Source organism: Channa argus, chromosome 2 (genome assembly GCF_033026475.1).
Source record: "Channa argus isolate prfri chromosome 2, Channa argus male v1.0, whole genome shotgun sequence".
NCBI lineage: Eukaryota > Metazoa > Chordata > Actinopteri > Anabantiformes > Channidae > Channa > Channa argus.
The window spans coordinates 270,338-291,422 of NC_090198.1; the positions used below are offsets into that span (position 1 = coordinate 270,338).

At 38.9% G+C, this 21,085-nt stretch overlaps 1 protein-coding gene across 3 annotated transcripts in view; it reads left to right on the forward strand.

Moving 5' to 3' along the window:
* Nucleotides 1-21,085, forward strand: part of efl1 (elongation factor like GTPase 1) — a 108,650-nt gene that overhangs the window by 9,995 nt on the left and 77,570 nt on the right. For all 3 annotated transcript variants that reach the window (XM_067493516.1, XM_067493508.1, XM_067493524.1), the window contains exons 13-15: nucleotides 11,187-11,344; nucleotides 12,657-12,820; nucleotides 13,417-13,552. In XM_067493516.1, the coding sequence (XP_067349617.1) occupies nucleotides 11,187-11,344; nucleotides 12,657-12,820; nucleotides 13,417-13,552 (458 nt within the window). The remainder of the gene's footprint in view (nucleotides 1-11,186; nucleotides 11,345-12,656; nucleotides 12,821-13,416; nucleotides 13,553-21,085) is intronic.

The following is a 21,085-nucleotide window of genomic DNA, read 5'->3' on the forward strand; positions in this document are numbered from 1 at the left end:
TTGCACCCAACATAATTCTTCTTATTCAAGTCAGGTAAAGTTCCTTTGGTCTTATTTGTCCACAAAACATTTTTCAATTAGCCTTTGTTGTGTTGGGTTATCTTTGTTTTAAACTTTAATTAGGTTCTCTTTTAGTATCTTTTTTTAGGTTGTTTATCTTATATTTTTAGCTCATATATGCAGAAATGACATAAATTCTAAGAATATTTTCACATAATCTTTCCATACATAATGCCTTTTGTTTTGTATTTTCTTCTCCTCTCTTGAGTTGCGGTAGACCTGTTGGGGCACCAGCATTCCACATTTTGTAGACTGTCACCCAGTGGTGGATGAAGTACTCAAAAACTGTACTTAAGTAAAAGTATAAATAAAAAAGTAAAAGTAAGGGTACCTACTGAAATTTCTAATTAAGTAGAAGTAAGTACATGTTTTTTATTTTACTTAAAGTTTTAAAAGTGACTTGACTATTTTTTCCTCTGTCCTTTTCTTTGGAAAAGCGCTGCGTTATTTTTGAGGGGACATTACCTAATAAATGGTAATAGACATAAATGATAGGTTGAATCTGATTAACTGATGATTTGATGATTTTCTTAGTTTTATTTCTAAACTATTTATGTTGAGTGAAAAGAAGAGTTAGACAACCCCAAATTCAAGTTCAGCCAAAGAGTACAATTACTGCATACCAGGTCACTTTGACTACTGCTAATATGTCAAATAAGTCTTTTAAAAAGACCATGGAAGAAGCCACTAACACAATGCCTGTCTCGCTAGGGAATCGTTTTCATAACAAATGGAAAAAAGTGGTTTATTATGAAAAGTGTTTAAAATGATGTGATTAGAAATGTAGTGGAGTAATTTTGTACTTCGTTACTTTCCAGACTTTATCAACCCTGAAAATGTGATCTTGTTTTATTTCCGAAATCAACAGTAGACTGGTTTGCTCCCAAAGACAATACATTTATTATTAAACCAAGCAAACTCTGAACATCTGAATGTAGAAATTTGGACCTTGATGTAAAAACTACATTTTTACTTGTGTCCTTGTGATGAGATAAAATCCAGAAATACATAGTGATCACATAGCATATATACTCTGATCCCCATGCACTCAGTACATTTAACTCTGTTTTCAGCTTCATATCTAATGCAGAGTAGAAAGAACCTACTTTAGGCATCATCTTCACTTTCCTGCCACTCCTGTCACAGTACTGGATCCTAATTCTAGGCTGCTGATGCTGTCCTAGGAAAACAGAGCTGCAAGCCAGAGTAGAGGAGATGTAAACAGGCTGTCAGGTATGGGTTAGGTTATGGGGAAGAGGAGATACAGATTTGTGAAAGAGAAGAAAGGCATAGTTTGAGAAGGAAAGAGAGCTTATCTCAAACTGTGAGCCAGGAAAGAAAAAGCCTGTCCAAAATCTTCGCTAATGAGCCTGCAGGAGCTTCCAGTCTCCTTTGCCCACTACCTCTAGCAGGCACACTTAGACGCCACTGACTTTTCTGTGGCAGCCTAGGACTACAGTGACCTACAGAGCAGTGGTCTAATAATGTACTACCACTGCAAAAGTTTACAATTGTTAGTTTAACTGTGTGACACATTCAGCTCAAGAAATGGATCTAATAGAGAGAAAGATGGTGGAATGGTTCCAAGGTGCAAGGTTCAGGACATGGATAGGATGTTTTTAATTTATGAATCCATGAAATCATTCACAAAGACAATGTAAATGGTATTTGTTGTTAGATCCTAAGACAGTTGTTGGTTCAATCCCCGGCTCCTCCGGTCACATGTCGAAGTGTCCTTGAGCAAGACACTGAACCCCAACTTAGTTGCTCCCGGTGAGCGCAGCCAGCTGCATAGCAGCTCCCCCATCGGTGTATGAGTGTGTGTGATTGTGAGTGTGAATGGGTGAATAAGAGCTGAAAGCTCTGTAAAGCAGTGTAAAGCGCTTTGAGTGCCAATAGGTAGAAAAGTGCTATATAAGTGCAGAACATTTACCTGTTGCTAAACTGCTCACAGTGCTTGTCTCTAATTAATGCACACGTCCCACATTCTATGTAGGGCTGTAACAACAAATCACTGTAATCTATTACAGTGAGTTTTGTCTGATTGTTGGTTGTAACATTTAAGTATAAGTCCATAGAGAAACAGTAATCAGTAGGGTCATTTATTAACCCCCCAGTGGGGAAATTCAGGTGCCTCATCAGCAAAGAAATGCCATAGCAGGAAAAAAAATATTTAGATATAGTATATAGTCATATACACTGCCTGACAAAAAAAATCATCACTTGGATTTAACTAATCAAATGGATTGAAGCCTTTCATTGGGTATTTTTTTCATTGCAGTGATTATTATGCCTTAGCTGGCAACAACTTGTTTAGCCCTAACTGATGCAGTTAGTAGCTTCTCATTTGTTTATCAACCATGTCAGAAGTCACATCCTGTGTCTGGGGAAAAGATCCAACGCTGTAGGGTCAAATTATTGGCCTGCATCAAGCAAGAAAAAGAACCAAGGAGAATGCTAAAAATATGAAGTGATCTCCAATAATTCATAGCAAATACACAGTAAAACTCAGAGTTTGAGACATCTATTTCACACTTAGATTGGCCAGCTTAACCCATTTGAGATTGTTTGTGATGCAAAACTATCCTCTAAACACTGAGGGTGGAGCAGCTTCACTTACTTGTCCACCTTTGTGAGCTGAAAAGCATCTAAAGCATCAGGAAGTTAATTCCCGGCTCCTCTGGTCACAAGTCGAAGTGTCCTTGAGCAAGACACAGAACCCCAACTTAGTAGCTCCCAGTGAGGGTTAGCCCCAATTGGTGTGTGTGTGTGTGTGTGTGTGTGTGTGTGTGATTATGAGTGTTTTGAGTGCCAATAGGTAGAAAAGTGCTATATAAGTGCAGAACATTTACCATTCATTTACAACTGAATCAGGATTTAGTTAATTCACACTAGGGCTGGGCGATATCAAAAATATCTTATCGCAATAATTTTTAAAATTTCAGTCTATCAATATATATTACAATATAAATCAAATCACTTTTTGTCCAGCTTAAAGGTTACCCATTTCTCTTAACTTTTGTTTTATTATTCATTTTCTGTCATAAAATGAACATGACAAACAGACTGCAGAACATTATACATCAATTACAAATAATAAAAATAGGTATATATAATAAACTAAAATCTACAGTCTGACCATTCAGAAGGACAACACTATAAATGTGTTGGTCGCATGCTAGACTGCTTATTGTCATATTTTAAATAGCAAAAATATCTCCATGCTACCAAATTCCTCTAAACCTTCTTTTAAACCTGGGCTACGTCCGTTATGGTGTCTTCTTTGGTAATGCTGTCGCTCGAGTTCTCTTTCCTGTTGTAATTTTTCTGTTGTTATTTTCTTAATTAACTTGCTCCCACTCCTGATATTCCAGTGTTCACAGTTGCATTAGTCCAAACATTAGCATGTGTGGTCTCACCAGCTGTGACCCTACGCTCTCTGCTGTTTGCGTCAAACTAACAACTTGTGGCTGTAACTCTCATTATTATTGGCTGTTGATAATGAAATAAGTTCCATCGATATTTTATCGACCATGTCTTAAGTTTCTATGGAGGAAAGGTTATTTTGTAATAATGATAATTGTTAGTGTTTTATCGCCCAGACCTAATTCACACATCCTGAACTGGTCTTTGATGAGTAACAATGGCTCGTTGTCAGGGACCGAGCAGTTAGACACAGGACACATGAATCAAGTCTCGTAGAAAGGTGCACTTTTATTTATAGTTTAACAAAAGATAGCTAAACTCAAAATATCTAACCACGAACAAAGACAAAAACTGATCTCCCCTGAGTGACACACAAGGTGCAACATATATACTGGCTGGCCAAAGCAATAGGACACACAAGGGGTAGACAGTTTACTAATATTCTCCAGTTTTTAAATATACAAAAGCAATAACAAAAATAATATACCAAATAAAGTTTTAAATGATCTATAACGACTAAAGTAACACTTTTCCAATATTTTCCCCTCCCTGCATCCAATGCAGGGAGGGGACAGGCCCAGTAGAAAGTGTTTATAGTTCATAAGGGGGCCTCAATCCAATCTTTTGTTTGGATGTCCAACACCTCCGGACCAGCCAACTCAAGAAAAAGAAATTAAATGAATACAACTTAAATTTAACTACTCCAAAATTAATCAAATGTGCCTGCTATGTAGGCGACTGTGGCGAAGAAAGGTAGAGCCGTCATCCACCAATCTTGCAGTTGTTTCTTCGATCCCCGGCTCCTCCGGTCACATGTTGAAGTGTCCTTGAGCAAGACACTGAACTCCAACTTAGTTGCTCCCGGTGAGTGTTGGCCAGCTGCATAGCAGCTCCCCCATCTGTGTGTGTGTGTGTGTGTGTGTGTGTGTGTGTGTGTGTGTGTGAGTGAATGGGTGAATAAGAAACAGTGTAAAGTAATTTGAGTGCCAATAGGTAGAAAGGCACTATATAAGTGCAGAACATTTACCATATATGAACTAAATGTGTATGTCAAACAAACAAACCCAATACTGAAATAAAATATGCCGATTCCTTTTAATCATGAAAACGTAAACTTAATGGAAAGAAACTAAACTTAAGATAAAATTACTAGGTAAATGAAAACATAACCAAACAAATTTAGCGTGTGGCCAAGGTTGTGGCAATAACACCCCTTATTACTGGAGAGAGGTAACCCCTTCTCTTGTGTGTCCAAGACAGATGCTCATTCATTTTATCCAGGTGTTAAGTCAAGAAAAATTATGCACATTATGCTCTTGTGACATCAAATTAAGAATGTTTTCAATAAGAGCAGGCAACAGAGGTTTGTTTTATTTCCAGTTGCTTTGGAAAACTTAGACAGTGGCCACACGATATGTTGCTTGCTCGAGTAGAATCTATGGGTAAGGAGTGTAGGACAGTCTAGACATGCTAGACAAACTCTCGGAACAACTTTTGCTTTTGCTTCAGTTTTTCTGCTGCTTGTCTGCCTTTTCTGAAGACAGCTAAAATTTTGTGTTAGTTTGTGAGTGTGTGTGTTTGTTTGTTTCTATGTGTGTGAGCCAATGTGCTTCTTTATGTTAGTTTCTTTGGTGTGTTATGTCATGGCAAAAACTGTAAGGCAGGTTTAGGAGGCAAAAGGTGGCTTTTGCCTCCACAGTCTTGGTTATGGTGAGTTTAATCAGCAAGAGGGAGAAACACACACACTAAACAGAACTACACTCATGTGTGGGCCAAATCAGATTGTCAAGGTTTACAGGTTACGGGCGTCTTTTAACCACTCAGCTCAGAAGCTGAATTCACACAAGGACAATTGAATGACTCAATGCAAATCAACCTTACAGAACACATATACAGGTAAATACACAGTGGTCAGGAATCTAATTCTTCGAGACTACTCATCTTCTATTTGTTACCCGCTGAGACAGTTTCCCGATGAAGCTGTGGTCTAAAGACAGTGCAGACAGAAGGTCTGCTGAGGTGCTAAAGCAGCATTTCGTCACCATAAACAGGCATTTCGCATTTGTAGGAAAATTTCTCTCACATTACAGTAGAAATTAGGCACAGTGTGTATCATTTTTAGTTGGCAAATAGGCCCTAGAACTGTTCTTAGCTAGAGTATTCACCACAGCTCTCATGCCCTCCTCCTACGCTGCAAGGCCATTTATTGTGGACACACCCAGGAACGTATAAAGTCCTGAGTGCACATGGATATATATGTTACAGGCCCCAAACAACAGTGACCTGTACACAGGTTATATACCCTGTTTCAGACAGGAAAAAGTAGAGACGGGAGACGTTAGTTGTGTCCGTTCAATCAGGCTGTTTCTGTCTGAGAAGCAGAGGCCTGAAGGCTACGTTCAACTAGCGCTCATTTTGGTGAATACTCCACCTAGTGGCGTAACTTGACAATTACAATGAAAAGCTTGAAACTTAAAACCATGGTAAATGTTCAGAAATTTAGCCTCTCTGCACCAAAATACAAAAAAACACATAATCCTAATCAACAATTGTGACCAACCATTGGTGGGTGTCACATATAGCTACTGAGAAATAAGGGAAATTTGACAGAAAATGTACCATTGGTGTAAATGCGAGATGGATAAACATATTGGATATTGTTGTGGTGTTGCATGTTGCTCCACTGTTGAAATTCTCTGATTGGTTACAAGAGTGATACTTCCTCAAAAAGCTTTGGAAGAAAGGATCTGCCAGGTCTGTGGTCTGTTCTGGGAGAAAATGTGATCTCGCTGTGTATCCCCTGAGTCCTACACAACATCTACTGAGTATCTTAAACCTAAAGAGCAACAGGGCCAGCAAAAAGCACCTGAGAAGAATCATATGTGAAAAATAATTGGCGAAAAGTCCAATAGTCAAAATAAAAGCACCTAAGACCTAATATTGGCAAATTAAATAAATGGAAACTCAATAATGGATGTACTCAATTTTCTTTCACAAGTTGTTGTTAAATATGGACCTTTCAATGGAGTCTTACTAGTCAAACATTTCAGTTGAGTTAAGATAATTGGCTTCATATTCTTAGGCTTTGCCTAAGAACAGATTATATTGTACTGAGTTGTCATGATAATAAATAATTAACCTTCTAGTCAGTGTGACTTTGGCTGTTCTTACTTTTTAAAATTTTCCTTTATGTGGAATAATAAGGCGCTTTGAACAGCCTTTCCACACAAAGGTTAATTGGATGAAAAACTATTTTCAATATATGTGTTGGTTACTATCTTAATAGTGAACTTTGTTAAGTACGAGTAAAAACATAGAAAGGTTTGTTAACATGTGCCAACTAAAGTTCTTTCTTTGAAACTAAACCCAGACCAGTGCTTGATGGTATGCAGAGGTTGAAATTAAGTTCATCTCACATTCCAATTTTAAAATATTTTCAGTTTAAAAGCTCTCTAGAAAAAGTCTTTTTCCTCATTGCATTTGAACAACTAGCCCAGAGTTTTAGAAATTCAACCTTTGACTTACTATATTGTAATGCCATATATTCATTCAAATGTCAGAAAAATCTCAGACACTGTTCATTTACAATATTTTGCACTTGCGGCAGGATGTTTTTTTGCAAAAAGCTTTCATGTTAATATATTGTTGAGTTTTCCAGAACATTTTTCCTCCCTCTCCACAGTGCTCAAAGGTCTTTTTGTGGCTGGCACCAGCTCCAGTGTTTGGAAGGCATTACTTCATAACCAGAGTGGTTAGGCCAGAAACCAAGTTCTGGCTTTCTCATCATTACCAATGAGCGACTGATTTGACCTTTCGAGGGGGGAAAGTGGAGACTGTGGTCTGATGAGATGCATGAAGCCTGGTATGTGCCTTAATGAAGGGACAGCAGCTCAAGTCTCAAATAAATATCACATTAAATCGTTAACCTTCACTTAAAAATACGTTTACTTTTACTTTCCCTTATTTGGGTTTGGAGGAAATAATGTCAGAGAAGTGAACTGACGTGCGGTTTGAAGCTGTAAAGTTAGAAGGTGTTTGTTCTTAAGGCAGGCCATCGTCCAGTGGGGTTTGGTTTTTTGTGGATTGCTTTTGAATCCTGAATTTATCCTGTAGCCCCATTTATATCTTGCTTATGCAAAAGAGAGGTGCAATCAATCCTAGTAGGTCTGCAGGGCTGCTACTGTTGTCAGGGATAATTAGGGACTGTTTTAAGTGGTTTGTCATCATGGAGCTGAAATCTATGTTGGATGCCGTCACTCAGGCGAATTGTGAGCAGCTGTGTTGCTATAGTCACTGTGGTCTTTTTTTAAGAGGGTATGCACACGCACACATTATGACTACACATGTATACATATATACACACAGTCATATACAGTCTAAACTGATAGGGGTACAATTGTCTTCAGTTTCAGAGCTTGCCCCTAAGGAATGAGTTAGAAGTTCACCTCATCAAGAAGGTTTACTGAACAGAAATGTTTTCTGTTGTCATCCTACACGTCATGTTTTATCATTTTGTAGGTGACAACCTGCATGTCATACTGTTTCCTGGTCTAGGAACAGCTGTTATCTACAGCTCTCATCTGACTGTACTGAATGAAAACTTGAACTTACCTGCCATTGCATTTTAAGCTCAACAAGTAGAATAGTTTGAAGAAAAGGTGTAAAGAGAAAGCTGTTTAGCTTATTTTAGTTGTAAAATGTTGTTGTAGACCTAAAAATGTTTTGATATTATTTTTGGTATTTGGCAATGGATGTATTATGAGAACTGAATACAAGAATGAATGATCACAACCAATTATTCTTATGATTGTTGCTCAATAGTGCATAGTGCTGTGTTTTTGAGGCCATAAAACATGCATAGTGACACCGTCCAGTGAGCCCTTTCAGCTTATCACATGCACGATTGGAGATATAATAAAACAACGCTATGGCTTTCCTAGATAATCAGAAGAATGCGTTCAGCCTTTTCTATAACAATTGTCTATGAGAGTAATATTTTTTTGCCAATGTGTGCCACGTGGTTGCAAGTTGCAATAACACCATTGCTGGACACTATTCCAAAATTACCTCACTTACCAGTACTGATCCTGTGAGCTTAACTGTAGTAAGGTGGGTAGTAGGGCTGCTCGATTATTGCAAAAGCCATTAGCACAGTTATTTTGTTCAACATTGTTATCACAATTATTTAACCTGCTGACTCATTGATTTTACAACATCATGCATATTTTGTCCTTTAGAAGAAATATTTTTAACTGGTGGATTTCCTTGAGCCTATAATTATATTGAACAACACCTACATAAAGAGCTCCATGTGACATTCAGTTTTGAAAAGAAGCATTCCCCAATAATCAAATCATTGGCATCATATGCTGAACCGTGCCTGTGCACAGCAATCCAACTAGTCTAGTCAAACAAACCAGACTTTTGGGGTCAAACATGCTCGGGGATGGTAGGGTTTGCGTAGGACCCTTTAAGACTCTTAGTCCTACATAAACTCCAAAGTCTGAACGCAGCTTTCCACTCCTGTTCTGGTTGTTGCCTTGTGAAAGGCTTCCACATAATTAATATAATAACATGACAGGTTTTTTTTAACTGCTGTAATGTTTATACTAATGTACAGACAAGTGCAGAAACAGCAACAGTGTTTTTGCAGGAGATCAATTGTAGTCTAGTGAAAGTTTAAAAAAAAAAAAGCACTAAATTTGGCTTGAGTGAAACTAATCATTAAATGATGTAATGCAGTGTTGGACATGGAATAAAACAATTTCTTAACTGTTTAAATCTGAATGTGCTCACACCACAAACCAGGTAGTCTGTACCTTGTTGAGTTGCTAATTTAGATCTCCAGACTAGGGCTTGTGTTAATAAATGTTCTGCACTTATATAGCACTTTTCTACCTCTTGGGACTCAAAGCGCTTTACACTGCTTCTTATTCACCCACTCACAATCACTCTCACACACACACCATACACCAATGGGGGAGCTGTTACGCAGCTGGCCAACACTCACTGGGAGCAACTACGTTGGGGTTCACTGTCTTGCTCAAGGAAACTTCGACACTTGAGCAGAGTAGCTGGGGATCGAACCAACAACTTCAAGATTGGTGGACGACCACTATACCTTCCTGCGCTACAGTTGGCCCCATATAAAACATATAATACAGATGGGTCTGTTTGTTTCCTTCATTTTAGCCAAGTAGCACTCACTTGCATCCTTGATGAGTTTCTCTGTGTAAAGAATATTGTTCTTCATCTGTATACAGTCCAGTAAAGTTTTTCTTTTTTCTATCAATTTTTGTTATAAGCAGTGTCTGTTGAGGTGTTTCTCTTAAGATGTATCCTAAAATATGCCAAGACTTCTGTATCCCAACCGGATGCTCTACCTGACTGTGGCGCAGGAAGGTAGAGCGGTGAGTGTTGGCCAGCTGCATAGCAGCTCCCCCATCGTTGTGTGATTGTAAGTGTGAATGGGTAAATAAGAAGCAGTGTACAGTGCCAGTAGGTAGAAAAGCGCAATATAAATGCAGATTATTTACCTATTAAACCACCATGCTGCAGTCAACATCTGGTGTGTTGGAATAATTGCTTTGGACTGACTTGAAGTTTCTCTATGATTTATTGTTTATTCTATTGAATTACACAGTGCATGACTTTTCTTTGCATACTTGCTGTATATGTATTTGTTTGGCCTGTATACATGGACCAGCCACAAAACTAAAATCCCCTAAGGATTTAAAAAAATGCTATAAAAAAGAAAGAAGTAGAAATATTATTATTATTATTAAAAAGAAATATTATGAATTAATAATTGCTGTCCGATTGTATTGTTCTAACTTAATTTTATTAAACTACTTTTTTTAAATGGCGGTATAGAAAATATTTTGAACTGTTTTGATTGCAACCGTGTCTATGACATACATTAAATCAGCCACAACAATAATACCACCTGCTGGTTTTAATTTAAAAGAAATACTAAAACTGAACTAATAAATACTGATGTATCATTATGGTTTAACCACTTGTCAGCAAATAAAGTGGTTAAAATCAGTTCCGCCTTTACCAACAGTGACCTTTGACCCTTATATGTTTTAATTAGAGTACATTTTACCATAATTATGCTCTTTTGTTAGTCAAGTGCTTTATGTAAATTGTAAATATTTTGCTTAGTCTCTACTTTTAGTAAAGTTTTCAAGTGGCACCTGTAGTCAACATTTTTCTAGCTCAATATTTACACTTTTACTTTTAAGCTTGGGTACTTTTACCACCTCTGCACTTATGTAGTGCTTCTCTCCCTTTTGGCACTCAAAGTGCTTTATACACTGCTTCTTATTCACCGATCGCACTCACAAACACACACACTCATACACCTATGAGGGAGCTTCTATGCAGCTGGCCAATGCTCACCAGGAGCAACTATAAGTTGGGGTTCAGTGTCTTGCTCAAGGACACTTTAAGATGTGACCGGTCGAGCCAGGGATTGAACCAACAACTGCAAGATTGTTGGACAACTGCTCTTTCTTACTGCGCCGCCGTCACAATGTATCACATGTTGTTGTGTAGCCACAGACTGCTCAGAGTGGCCATGCTGACCCTGGTCCTCCATGATTTTATTAAGACCACAAGTGGTAATGTTGTGGCTGATTGTTGTATGTGTGTGTACCAGGTATTACTCACGTGTATTCTTATGTATTTGTGTTTAGACCGTTGAGCCAGGAGGAGATTGCTCAGCGCAGGGAGCTGGCTAGACAGAGACATGCTAAGAGGATAGCAGCTGATCAGGCAGTAACAGAAAGTCCCAAAGACCTCACCCACTCAGAGCGCACGCCACAGAACGATCATTTAGGGGGACTAAGTACAGGTACAGCTTTCCACCCAATTTTTTCATTACACGAATTGCCTTTTTATTTGTTTTAAATAGTACCACCATTGTTTAAGATTTTGGAGACTGTAGTAAAAGATTGGGGCAGGGCTTGAAATGTGTCTATTTTTGTCAGTGTCCTTCAACTGTCCTGAAACTTAGTATTAATTGTCCTGGACTTAACAAGCATTATCCCAAATTACAAATAGTCTGATGCCCAGTGACTAACTTATAACCAAAGTTTTGCTAATTATTCCATGTGCTTGTCTGGATAAAGAAAGTGCAGCTATATCAACATTCTTTTTACTATACCTGGCTTCCTTTAGTCATCGCTGTTTGGTTAAGAAAAATAACCCACTTCCAACAGTAAACTATTTCTCTACCTATGCTGCAGAGCGGCAATGCAAGTAAGCATAACAAATGGTTATATTAACTAAAGTAGAACCTGCTATCAGGAATAATTAATAAGGCATTGCATTGAAATTGCATGCAATATAACAATTTTTGTCCATTAATGTGTCCACCCATATAAGTGCATACCATTTACCACCCCATTTAGCATTTCAGTGAGGACTGGTAAATAAAATCTCTTGTCTGTACTACAGTTCAACAGCAGCACAACAAACAGCCTCTAAAATTGAAACACAAACTGAACTTTATCACCTCCATGAAGGAGCATTTACTGCAGGACTGCTGTCTTAGACTGACTTAGTTTGAACCTACTAAACTTACAACTTATCCATCCATTCTGCTGACAGTTTCTGCTGCTACTGGATCCTGCCTGCTTCAGCAGTGTGGGGGCTGCTGTCTCAGTAGCCACCAAAACTTGGCACATCAGGTTTAACAGTTGCATTAAGTACAGCACACACAACTTTAACACTACATTATTTACAGCTTGAGCTGTATGAATATACAGGTGTTAATAGCAATTAGCAATTAGCCAAAAGCCCTGTTGTGGTTAACACATGGTGGTGGATGGGAGACTGCAGGCAGAGCTGAAATTATCGCTTTTCTGCATTTATAAAAATTGTCCCAAATCGTTGTGTCCAAAGCGCTACTTTTATTGTACCTGGGACAATGGGGCAGTGTTAATTTTGAGCCCTGGCTTAGGGAATTCCACAGCTGGGTAAAGGTGCAGGCAACCAAAAGAAGCACTGGGGAGAGAAAAATCACATCCTAGAGCAAACTAGATGCTCTTTAAAAATGTTTGAACAGTGTTTAGAACAGGTAGGTGGATATAGTTATTAGAAAATGTTTCAGGCTTAGCTAAAAACAAAAGGCACACGGTGTGTATCTTTGTTTTCTCCGTCAGCTAAAATGGAGAGTCTGACATTGAAAGAGTCAAAGCCAGAAGATGAAGAGGAGCAGAGGGAGACCTTCATAGCTTTTGCACGGGTCTACAGCGGGGTGGTCAAGAAAGGACAGAAGGTATTTGTACTTGGACCAAAGTACAACCCTGCCCAGGGCCTAAACATGGTAAGCTCACAGTTATCCATCAGCTTTTAGTTTTTTTTCTCCACACTGAGGGTAATACAAAAGTCAGCTGTTTGCATCATTTTGCTATTGAAGTATTGAGTTATATTTTATTTACCACAATTTACTGTACAGTGTATTTTTCTTTTGAGGTCTGGCTAAGAAAACAAACAGCACTTGTCTTCTTTTAGAGAAGTTGTCAGGTTTTCTACAGACCAAGGAAAATGTTTTGTGTTGACATGTAATAAAAATAATGTGTGTAGAGTTTGGGTTTGTATGGTTATGAAAACATGAAAAAGGTGAAAAATAAGAAAATAGTTTTTCCAGACCTGGCAAACCTTTGATAAAAACAAACAAACAAACAAAAAAATAAAACAGAATTTGCCAAAAGGTTTTTTGAAATTCAAAGGAAAAATTATACATTTTTCAAATATAAAAGTTCAGTCCATCAAAGGACCCCGTGTCACAACATTTCTATATTTTCCCCAGTATCACAGTAATCCAGTGGTACTTAATTTCACAGTTAAACATAGTAACATAGTATACTTGTGATCTCCCTTGTTTCATCCCTTGCTCATTCCTTCTCTCATCTCTTCCAGTTGCCAGAGGGTTGCAGTGCTTCAGACTGTGTTCCTGAGGTGCCTTATCTGTCCTGCTGTTCAATGGAAAGCATCTACCTCTTGATGGGCAGAGAACTGGAAGAGCTGGACGAGGTGCCTGCAGGAAATGTTTTAGGTAAATGTGGCTTTCTTTTTTTCGGTTACTGCTGTGTTTTCTGTGGTAGCTGTTGATTTCTTTACTGGAAAGTGTCAGGGTCACTAACCTGGAACCTAACCAAGTTTTTATAATCACGTCAGTTGTTTAGCGAATAACTGTCGGCTGTTACACATTATGTGGTGCAGTGTTGTAAAGTACGTGGAGTGACTTTGGAATTGGTGGAATTCTGTCCAATCTGGTCAATGTTTTAAGACTGATACTGTTGTTTTGCTGCAATACATAACAGCTCTACAGTGCAGCTTTTTGATGCAGAAGAGAATAAAACTCAATTTTACTATCTGGAGATTGACCCCATGTTTAGACACTGATGTTGGTAATATTGCCAAAATGAATTTGCTGACATCAAACTCTTAACTAACGCATTTAATATATCTTTAGCAAATGAGATTGTACATTCATATTCAGCTAGCCTATTCTTAATTAGTACTGAACACAGCACTCAATGCTACTTCATCTTTTCCTTTTGGCTGTTGCCACAGCAAATCATGTGCCTCCATTTAACCCTGTCCTCTGTATCCTCTCCTCTCACAACAACTAACTTCATGTCCTCTCTCACTAGATTCATAAATCTCCTCTTTGGTCTTCCTCTAGACCTCCTGCCTGGCAGCTCCAACCTTAGCAACCTTCTAATGATATATTCACAATTTCTCCTCTGAACATGTCCAAACCACCTCAATCTGGCCTCTCTGACTTTATCTCCAAAACATCTAAAATGAGATGTCCTCTACTGCCACCTCTCCTAGACACTTCCATACCTCCACAGGTATATAACATCAGGAGGACCAACTGCCTTACACTGTTCACTGTCCTCCTCACTTCACTCTTACCAGTCTTTGCTACTTCCTGCTCCACACCAGTCACCTCTTCAACTCTTGAAAGTACTACTTCCATCTTCCCATCGCACTCATTGCACCTGTCAATACATTTCCATCCTTATCTTTAATCACTCTAACCTGCTCTGCATCCTTTCCATCTCTGTGTCTGTGTCTGGCCAACCTGTACAAATCCACCTCTCCCTCTTTAGTGTCCAACCTAACATACAAGTCATCATATGCTCTTTGTTTGGCCTTTGCCAACTCTACTTTCACTTTACACTGCATCTCCCTGTTCTCCTATCTTTCTAAAAAAAAACCTGCATTTCTGACTCTGCATTTTTCCAGACTTAGAACTTGCACAGGAAGACACTGGCTTGTGTCCCCTTGTGGGCGACTGTGGCATAGGAAGGTAGAGCAGTTGTCCACCAATCTTGCAGTTGTTGGTTCAATCCCAGGCTCCTCCAATCACATGTCAAAGTGAGCCCTTGAGCAACACACTGAACCCCAACTTAGTTGCTCCCGGTGAGCATTGGCCAGTGTTTGGTCGGTCTATGAGTCTGTGCATGGTTGTGAGTGTGAATGGGTGAATAAAAAGCAGTGTAAAGCGCTTTGAGTGCCAATAGGTAGAAAATCACTATATAATGGCCGACCATTTACCCTTGTGGTTGCTTTCCTGCACTTACTGGTTCAAATGAAAAATATGTCAGGTTACAGGTCTTTTCAGCTGTCAGTGAAGACAATTAAAATTTGATTTATTTTCTTGGGTTAAACTGCTGTTTGCATAGAGTCAAATATAGATTGTTTGTGAGATTAGACACTGCTCCATAACACTACCGAACAACCATAGAAGATGTCTTTCACTGTCTTCAGGAAATCCAGAGGAGGAGTACATCTGAACTCTCATCATATCATTTACAGAAGTCACATTGTCGCAGTTAGTTTTTCACTTATATAAAACATTTAAGCTTTGAAACATAATATTTTTAACCTGTGTTTGGATAATCCAGTTGCTGAAAAATTAGATGGTTGATTAGATGTTAGGGTTACAGCGGTTAGTTCACATGTCAGATACATAACATTTTATCGTATAATGCTATTTGATCACAATACATAAGATCAGATCAGATATTCCAGTCTGAATGTATCTGAGGCCTGTGGCTTAACAAAACACTCCCTATTGAATGAGTGCAAATGATATACTGTATGGATTTTATTCATCTTTTTTGGTTTTGATATAAAGCCAAAGGTTTCAGACATTGTATGTAATACAAGGCCAAGTTGTAGTTGTAGTTCAGGGGTTTCCCACACTTTTTTGCCTTGTGAGCTACTTATAAAATGACCAAGTCAAAATGATCTACCTACTTTAAAAAAAAACATATATTTATTCATGAATATATTGAGAATTCTTTATATGCACATTATATGTTGGTGTAGCTTGCATAACTGCATGAACCCATATTGCAGAATACAACTCTGTAATATTTGTTTTTCATTACCATACTCTGATGACTTGCACTGGATAGGATTAGCCAGGGATGCATAGTCCGGAGGCTATCTCGCTAGCTTGTTGGAGAATTGGTGCCATTGTATGCATGCGCATGGGCGGTGACCCATGTGTCAGAAAAAGTCAGTTTTAAGACTGGCTGCCCTGTACGTCAATCAAGTGACAAATTTCATAGTAAGGACGGATGATGGGCTGACGTCTACTTTGTTAAATACATGCGATCTACCCACACTACCTTTGCGATCGACCAGTAGATCGCGATCGACGTATTGGGAAACCCTGGTGTAGTTACTTGAATTTGCAACAGCTTAGTTGAGAAACAGTTTAGAAACAGCTGTTTTAAATAGTAGTTTGGTAGTAGTTTTGTGATCCCACCAGTCCAATGATGTTTCAGTCAATATGAGTGTCATTCTACTCTTAATTCATATCTGAAACTGTAACAATATATAGCAAGATGTGATACAGCCATTGGCACCATAATTTATTACTAGAATAAAACATGAGATGCTGGAAAACTGACAAGAAGAAAAGGAGATTATGACACACAGTATTAACATACGAGGGACAATTGCCGTGTTCTAACTAACTAGTTTGATTCGTGTGCGGATGTACTGGGTTATTTTATAGCACCCTGTTGTCATTTGCATTTGATTTAATGAAGGTTAACACACTAGAAGTCCAAATATGAACGGTTCAGTGCTTTAGCATGCTCATAGGCTGCTGATTTATCAACACATGCCCTGCTGTCTTCAGATGGTTGCAGACATTTAATGAAATGAACGGGGAGCTTTATATACAGTTTGAAATCGCTATAATAAACAGATACTTAGCTAATATAGCCACAGATGTATTTTAAAGGCCTAGCTCGTTGAATTCATGAAAATCAGTATAACAGATTATAATCATTTATCTCGCGTAGTCCTGACATGATATAGAAGACGATCAGACAGGTCACGGTTCACGGTTTCCTCACTGCATCCATATACACGTAGACTGGTGAAAAGAAAGTGACTTTGCAATAGCTGCGTTGCCACCACATACAATCTGTGAGGGCACCAATGCACCATGGTGGAAGAGAATAACAATTTGATTGGCTGCCACTGTACTTAATCTCCACAAATCTTATACATACAGGCGAGATTTTTAGTATTGGCATGAACGTTTCACCCTATAAATGAATTCATAGGCCTTTAACAATGTTTTCTATGGCTCTAGAAAGCTTTATCTTGCTGTATCATGAAATAATGATGATGTCACCAAGATTATCTCACCTTGGGTTTAAAACAAGTTGTGAAATTTGGGTTTAGGTGAGGCAGGTCTAATGCAAAGATGCCACTGTTACATTATAAATCCAGCAACTTTGGAGCTTGACTTATATTAGGGAGTACATTCTGGATAGGTCAGCATCTCAGTTGCTTAGATTTAGACCATGTTCTACTTTTGGTACCAGCTTTTATTTGTGTAATGAATTTCTAATATTTGGACCTACTTGTTTGATGTTTTGTGTAAGCTAAGTCCCTAACCACTGACTAATGTGAGTACAGATTTATAAGACAATTATCAAGCATGTGTTTATGTCTTCTGCATACTTCACTGTTAAAACTTCTGACCTAAATTTCGAGTTATGTTACTAAAATTCTGCATCCCTTCTTTGTGTTTTCTTGTTATGAATGACTAGTTGTTGCTGTAGATGATTATTATTTACACCCCCTGCAGGCTCCAGACTCAAAAGGATGTAAATATGTATAAATTATTTTTCTTTTATGTGTTTGTATTTGCTTTTACATTTTGTCCTTTGGCACTAACTCTTATCCATTTTTACAGTTAAAACGTGAAACCAGTGAAATGATTTGCATTCCCATACTTTGAAATGCCAAAAAGATTAAATCTCTTTTAGCAACACATGTAAATCACATTTAGCTATTACAAGTGTTCATCATCAGAAGTAACAAAGTGGTCAAAGAGTGTAGAAAACTATACTTATAGTAAAACAAAATAAATTATAGTAGTGCAAAAGTTTGCATCCCTTGTAATGAACCCCTCTAGGTATTTATTTTAAGTATGATAAATCTGGAGTGTGTTAAATGGGTTTGCATTTTCAATTTGCAATTGGGTAGATCTCCAGGGGTGGTCCCAAGCAGTTTGCTGAGGGCTACAAAAATATTGGGATCAGAAAAACAGCTTTCAGAAGATCTTAAAATAAAATCGATAAGCCTTTTATTAAACTTGTCTCCACAATATAAATATTTTTAAGCATTTACGGTCACAGTTACTTACTATGAAGACCATGTGATCAGCAGCAGCCCCCCCCCCTCCACTGCCACATCTGGATCACCCACACTGCTTCACATCTCACTGTCCCCCTCCCTGCCATCCCTCACACCTTTCACCTCTCACCCTCTAAGACATGTGAATAGACTGTTTAAAAGGGTGAACCCCTGGAAAGCCATGGGCCCGGAATCTGTCTCCCCCTCCACCCTGAAGCAATGTGCCAATCAGTTGCCTCTGGTGTTCAGATATTTTTAACACCTCACTGGAGTCCTGTCATGTGCCAGCCCGCTTCAGCAGGCCTCAGCCATCATACCAGCCCCTTAAAAGGTGAGGATCACAGGACTTAATGCCCGGACTTGTGTGGTCATGGAGTCTTTTTGAGCACCTGATCTTATCCCACCTCAAGGACATTATAGACGCTCTTCTGGATCCCGTACAGCCATAAAGATGGCCCTACACTTCATCCTCCAGCATCTGGACTCCCCAGGATCCTATGCTAGGATACTGTTTGTGGACTTCAGCTCTGCCTTCAATACAGTCGTTCCAGATCTGCACCAAGACAAGCTATTCCAGCTGAACGTGCCTGATTCTATGTGCCGGTGGACTTCCTGAATGACAGACAGCGGTTTGTGAGGGTGGGGAAGCATGTCTCTGACTCCTGGACCTTTAGCACTGGATCTCCCCAAGGCTGCATCCTTTATCCTCTGTTATTCTGACTGTATTTCAACAGCTGCACATCTGGACATCAGTCTGTCAAACTCCTGAATTTCGCAGATAACACCACCCTCATCTGCTTCATCTCTGATAGAGTCTATTAGGCCTACAGGAGTAGGATAGACCGCTGGTGTCTTGGGACAGCATGAACATTCTGGAGCATGATAGTGGATTTCCGGCTGCAGCCCCGTGCCCCCTGTCATTCTCTGCAGCACTCCGGTGACCTTTGTCAAGTCCTTTAGCTTCTTGGGCACCACCATCACCCATGAGCACAAGTGAAAGTGGAACATCAGCTCCCTCACCTAGAAGCCTCAGCAGAGACTATACTTTTTGCTGCATCTTTCACCTCCCTTCAAAGATGTTGGTGAACTTCTTTGCTGCCATCATTAAATCCATTCTCACATCCTCCATCACAATCTGCTTTGCTGCACCCATGACCATGGAAGCAAAGCTGAAGAACGTCATTTACTATCCTGAGAAGGTGATCGGCTGCAGACATGAACTATTTCAGCCCCTCCCCTCTAGCAATAGGCTCCTGTCCATCAGGACCAAGACCTCATGCCACAAGAACAGTTTTTTTCCCCACTGCAGTCAGCCTGCTGAACAGTGCTGCATATTTTATATTTTAGATTCTGTTTTTGTACTTTTTACCAAGACAAATTCTTAGTACTGTAAAGTACTAGGAATTTATTTCTGATTCTGACAATTATCCAGAAATGGAAGGAATCTGGGCACACTAAGCATCTTCCAACAAGTGAAAGACCAAGAAAAATAAGGGGAAAACAGTGCTTGGGAACTAAGTAAGAATCCAAATCAAACAGCAGTGGATCTGACAAGGTCCTTTGAGACAGCTGGAATAAAAGCCCACATCTCCACGGTCTAGCATAATTTGCTGGAAGTCTGTATTTTTTGGGATAAAAGCACACAGAAATTCATTGCTTCCTTCTAGACATAAGGCAGCATGCTTGGAGTATGTTAAGGAGCATGTGAACAAACCAAATGAGGTTTTGGAACAAGTTTATGTGGTATGATGAGAGACCAAAGTGGATTAATTCGGTCATAATTTGCACAGGTATACATGGCTAGAAAAAACTCTGCTTATGAGGAGAGCAACATTATTCCCACAGTCAAATACGGTGGAAGCTCACTGATGTTTTGGAGGTGTGTGTCTGCATGAAGCAATCTACCTCTGCATAAAGTGGAATAAAAAATGAATTAGCCAAATGTAAGATTTTAAAGCATCGATCAGAAAGCTAAAACTGAAGTGTTATTGGAAGTTGTAACAAGACCACTAGGCAAAGGAAAGCTTAAAAAAATAAAGTAAATGTTTAGTCTGGAGTAATATTTAGTCTGTAATGATATTTGTCTGAAATGAAACATTGAAAACCGTTGGACAGACAACCAAGTTATCTGGTACACTTGGAACAATTAGGAAGTATTAGAGAACATTTCATAAAGGTGATGCAAACCTTTGATATCATTATCTACTATAATAATATAGTTATTTTATTATAATGGTCTTTTTATACACTGACAGTTTTCATAACCTCTGATGATGAAGGAACACTTGTACTAGCTGACTTGTACTGCACAAAATATTTTGTAGATGGACAAAGTAAGCTGAAGAAAAGAACCCTGGGGGACCGTAGCGCAGACGCAATGATGGAGACATTGAAGCTGTGTAGTATGCTACCTTAACACCTTCCAGTTTGCCCAGACCGTTATTACTGAGCCAGCTGAGAAATGTACCTCAGGGGCCAAGGTCAGAACACGCAGACACGTCAAGCAGGATTAAATTGGAGCAGTAGGCCACAGCTGTTGCAGTCAGGCAATCTATGATCGTAAGGAGAGCTATTTCAGTAGAATGTCACTCCTAAAGCCATTTGGTGGTAAAGAAGTTGTTAGAAGATAGAATATCTGAGATTTGGTTAAAAACACATTCAAGAGTTTTGTCCAGAAATCGAGGGAGAAGGACTGGTCTGTGATTCTCCTCAAGTGATGGGTTGAGTGTTAGCTCTTTAAAGCAGTGGCTGACTCAGGGCAACTTAAATGTGGTGGGGAAAGTGCCTGTTGTAAGCATTTTCTTTGAGCTACGTTTGGACCATTTGACTCAGGCACTGTTAATATGGTTACTGGCACCTACTTTATGGTTCAGTAATAATACTTTTTTGGTTGCCCTTAATTTGA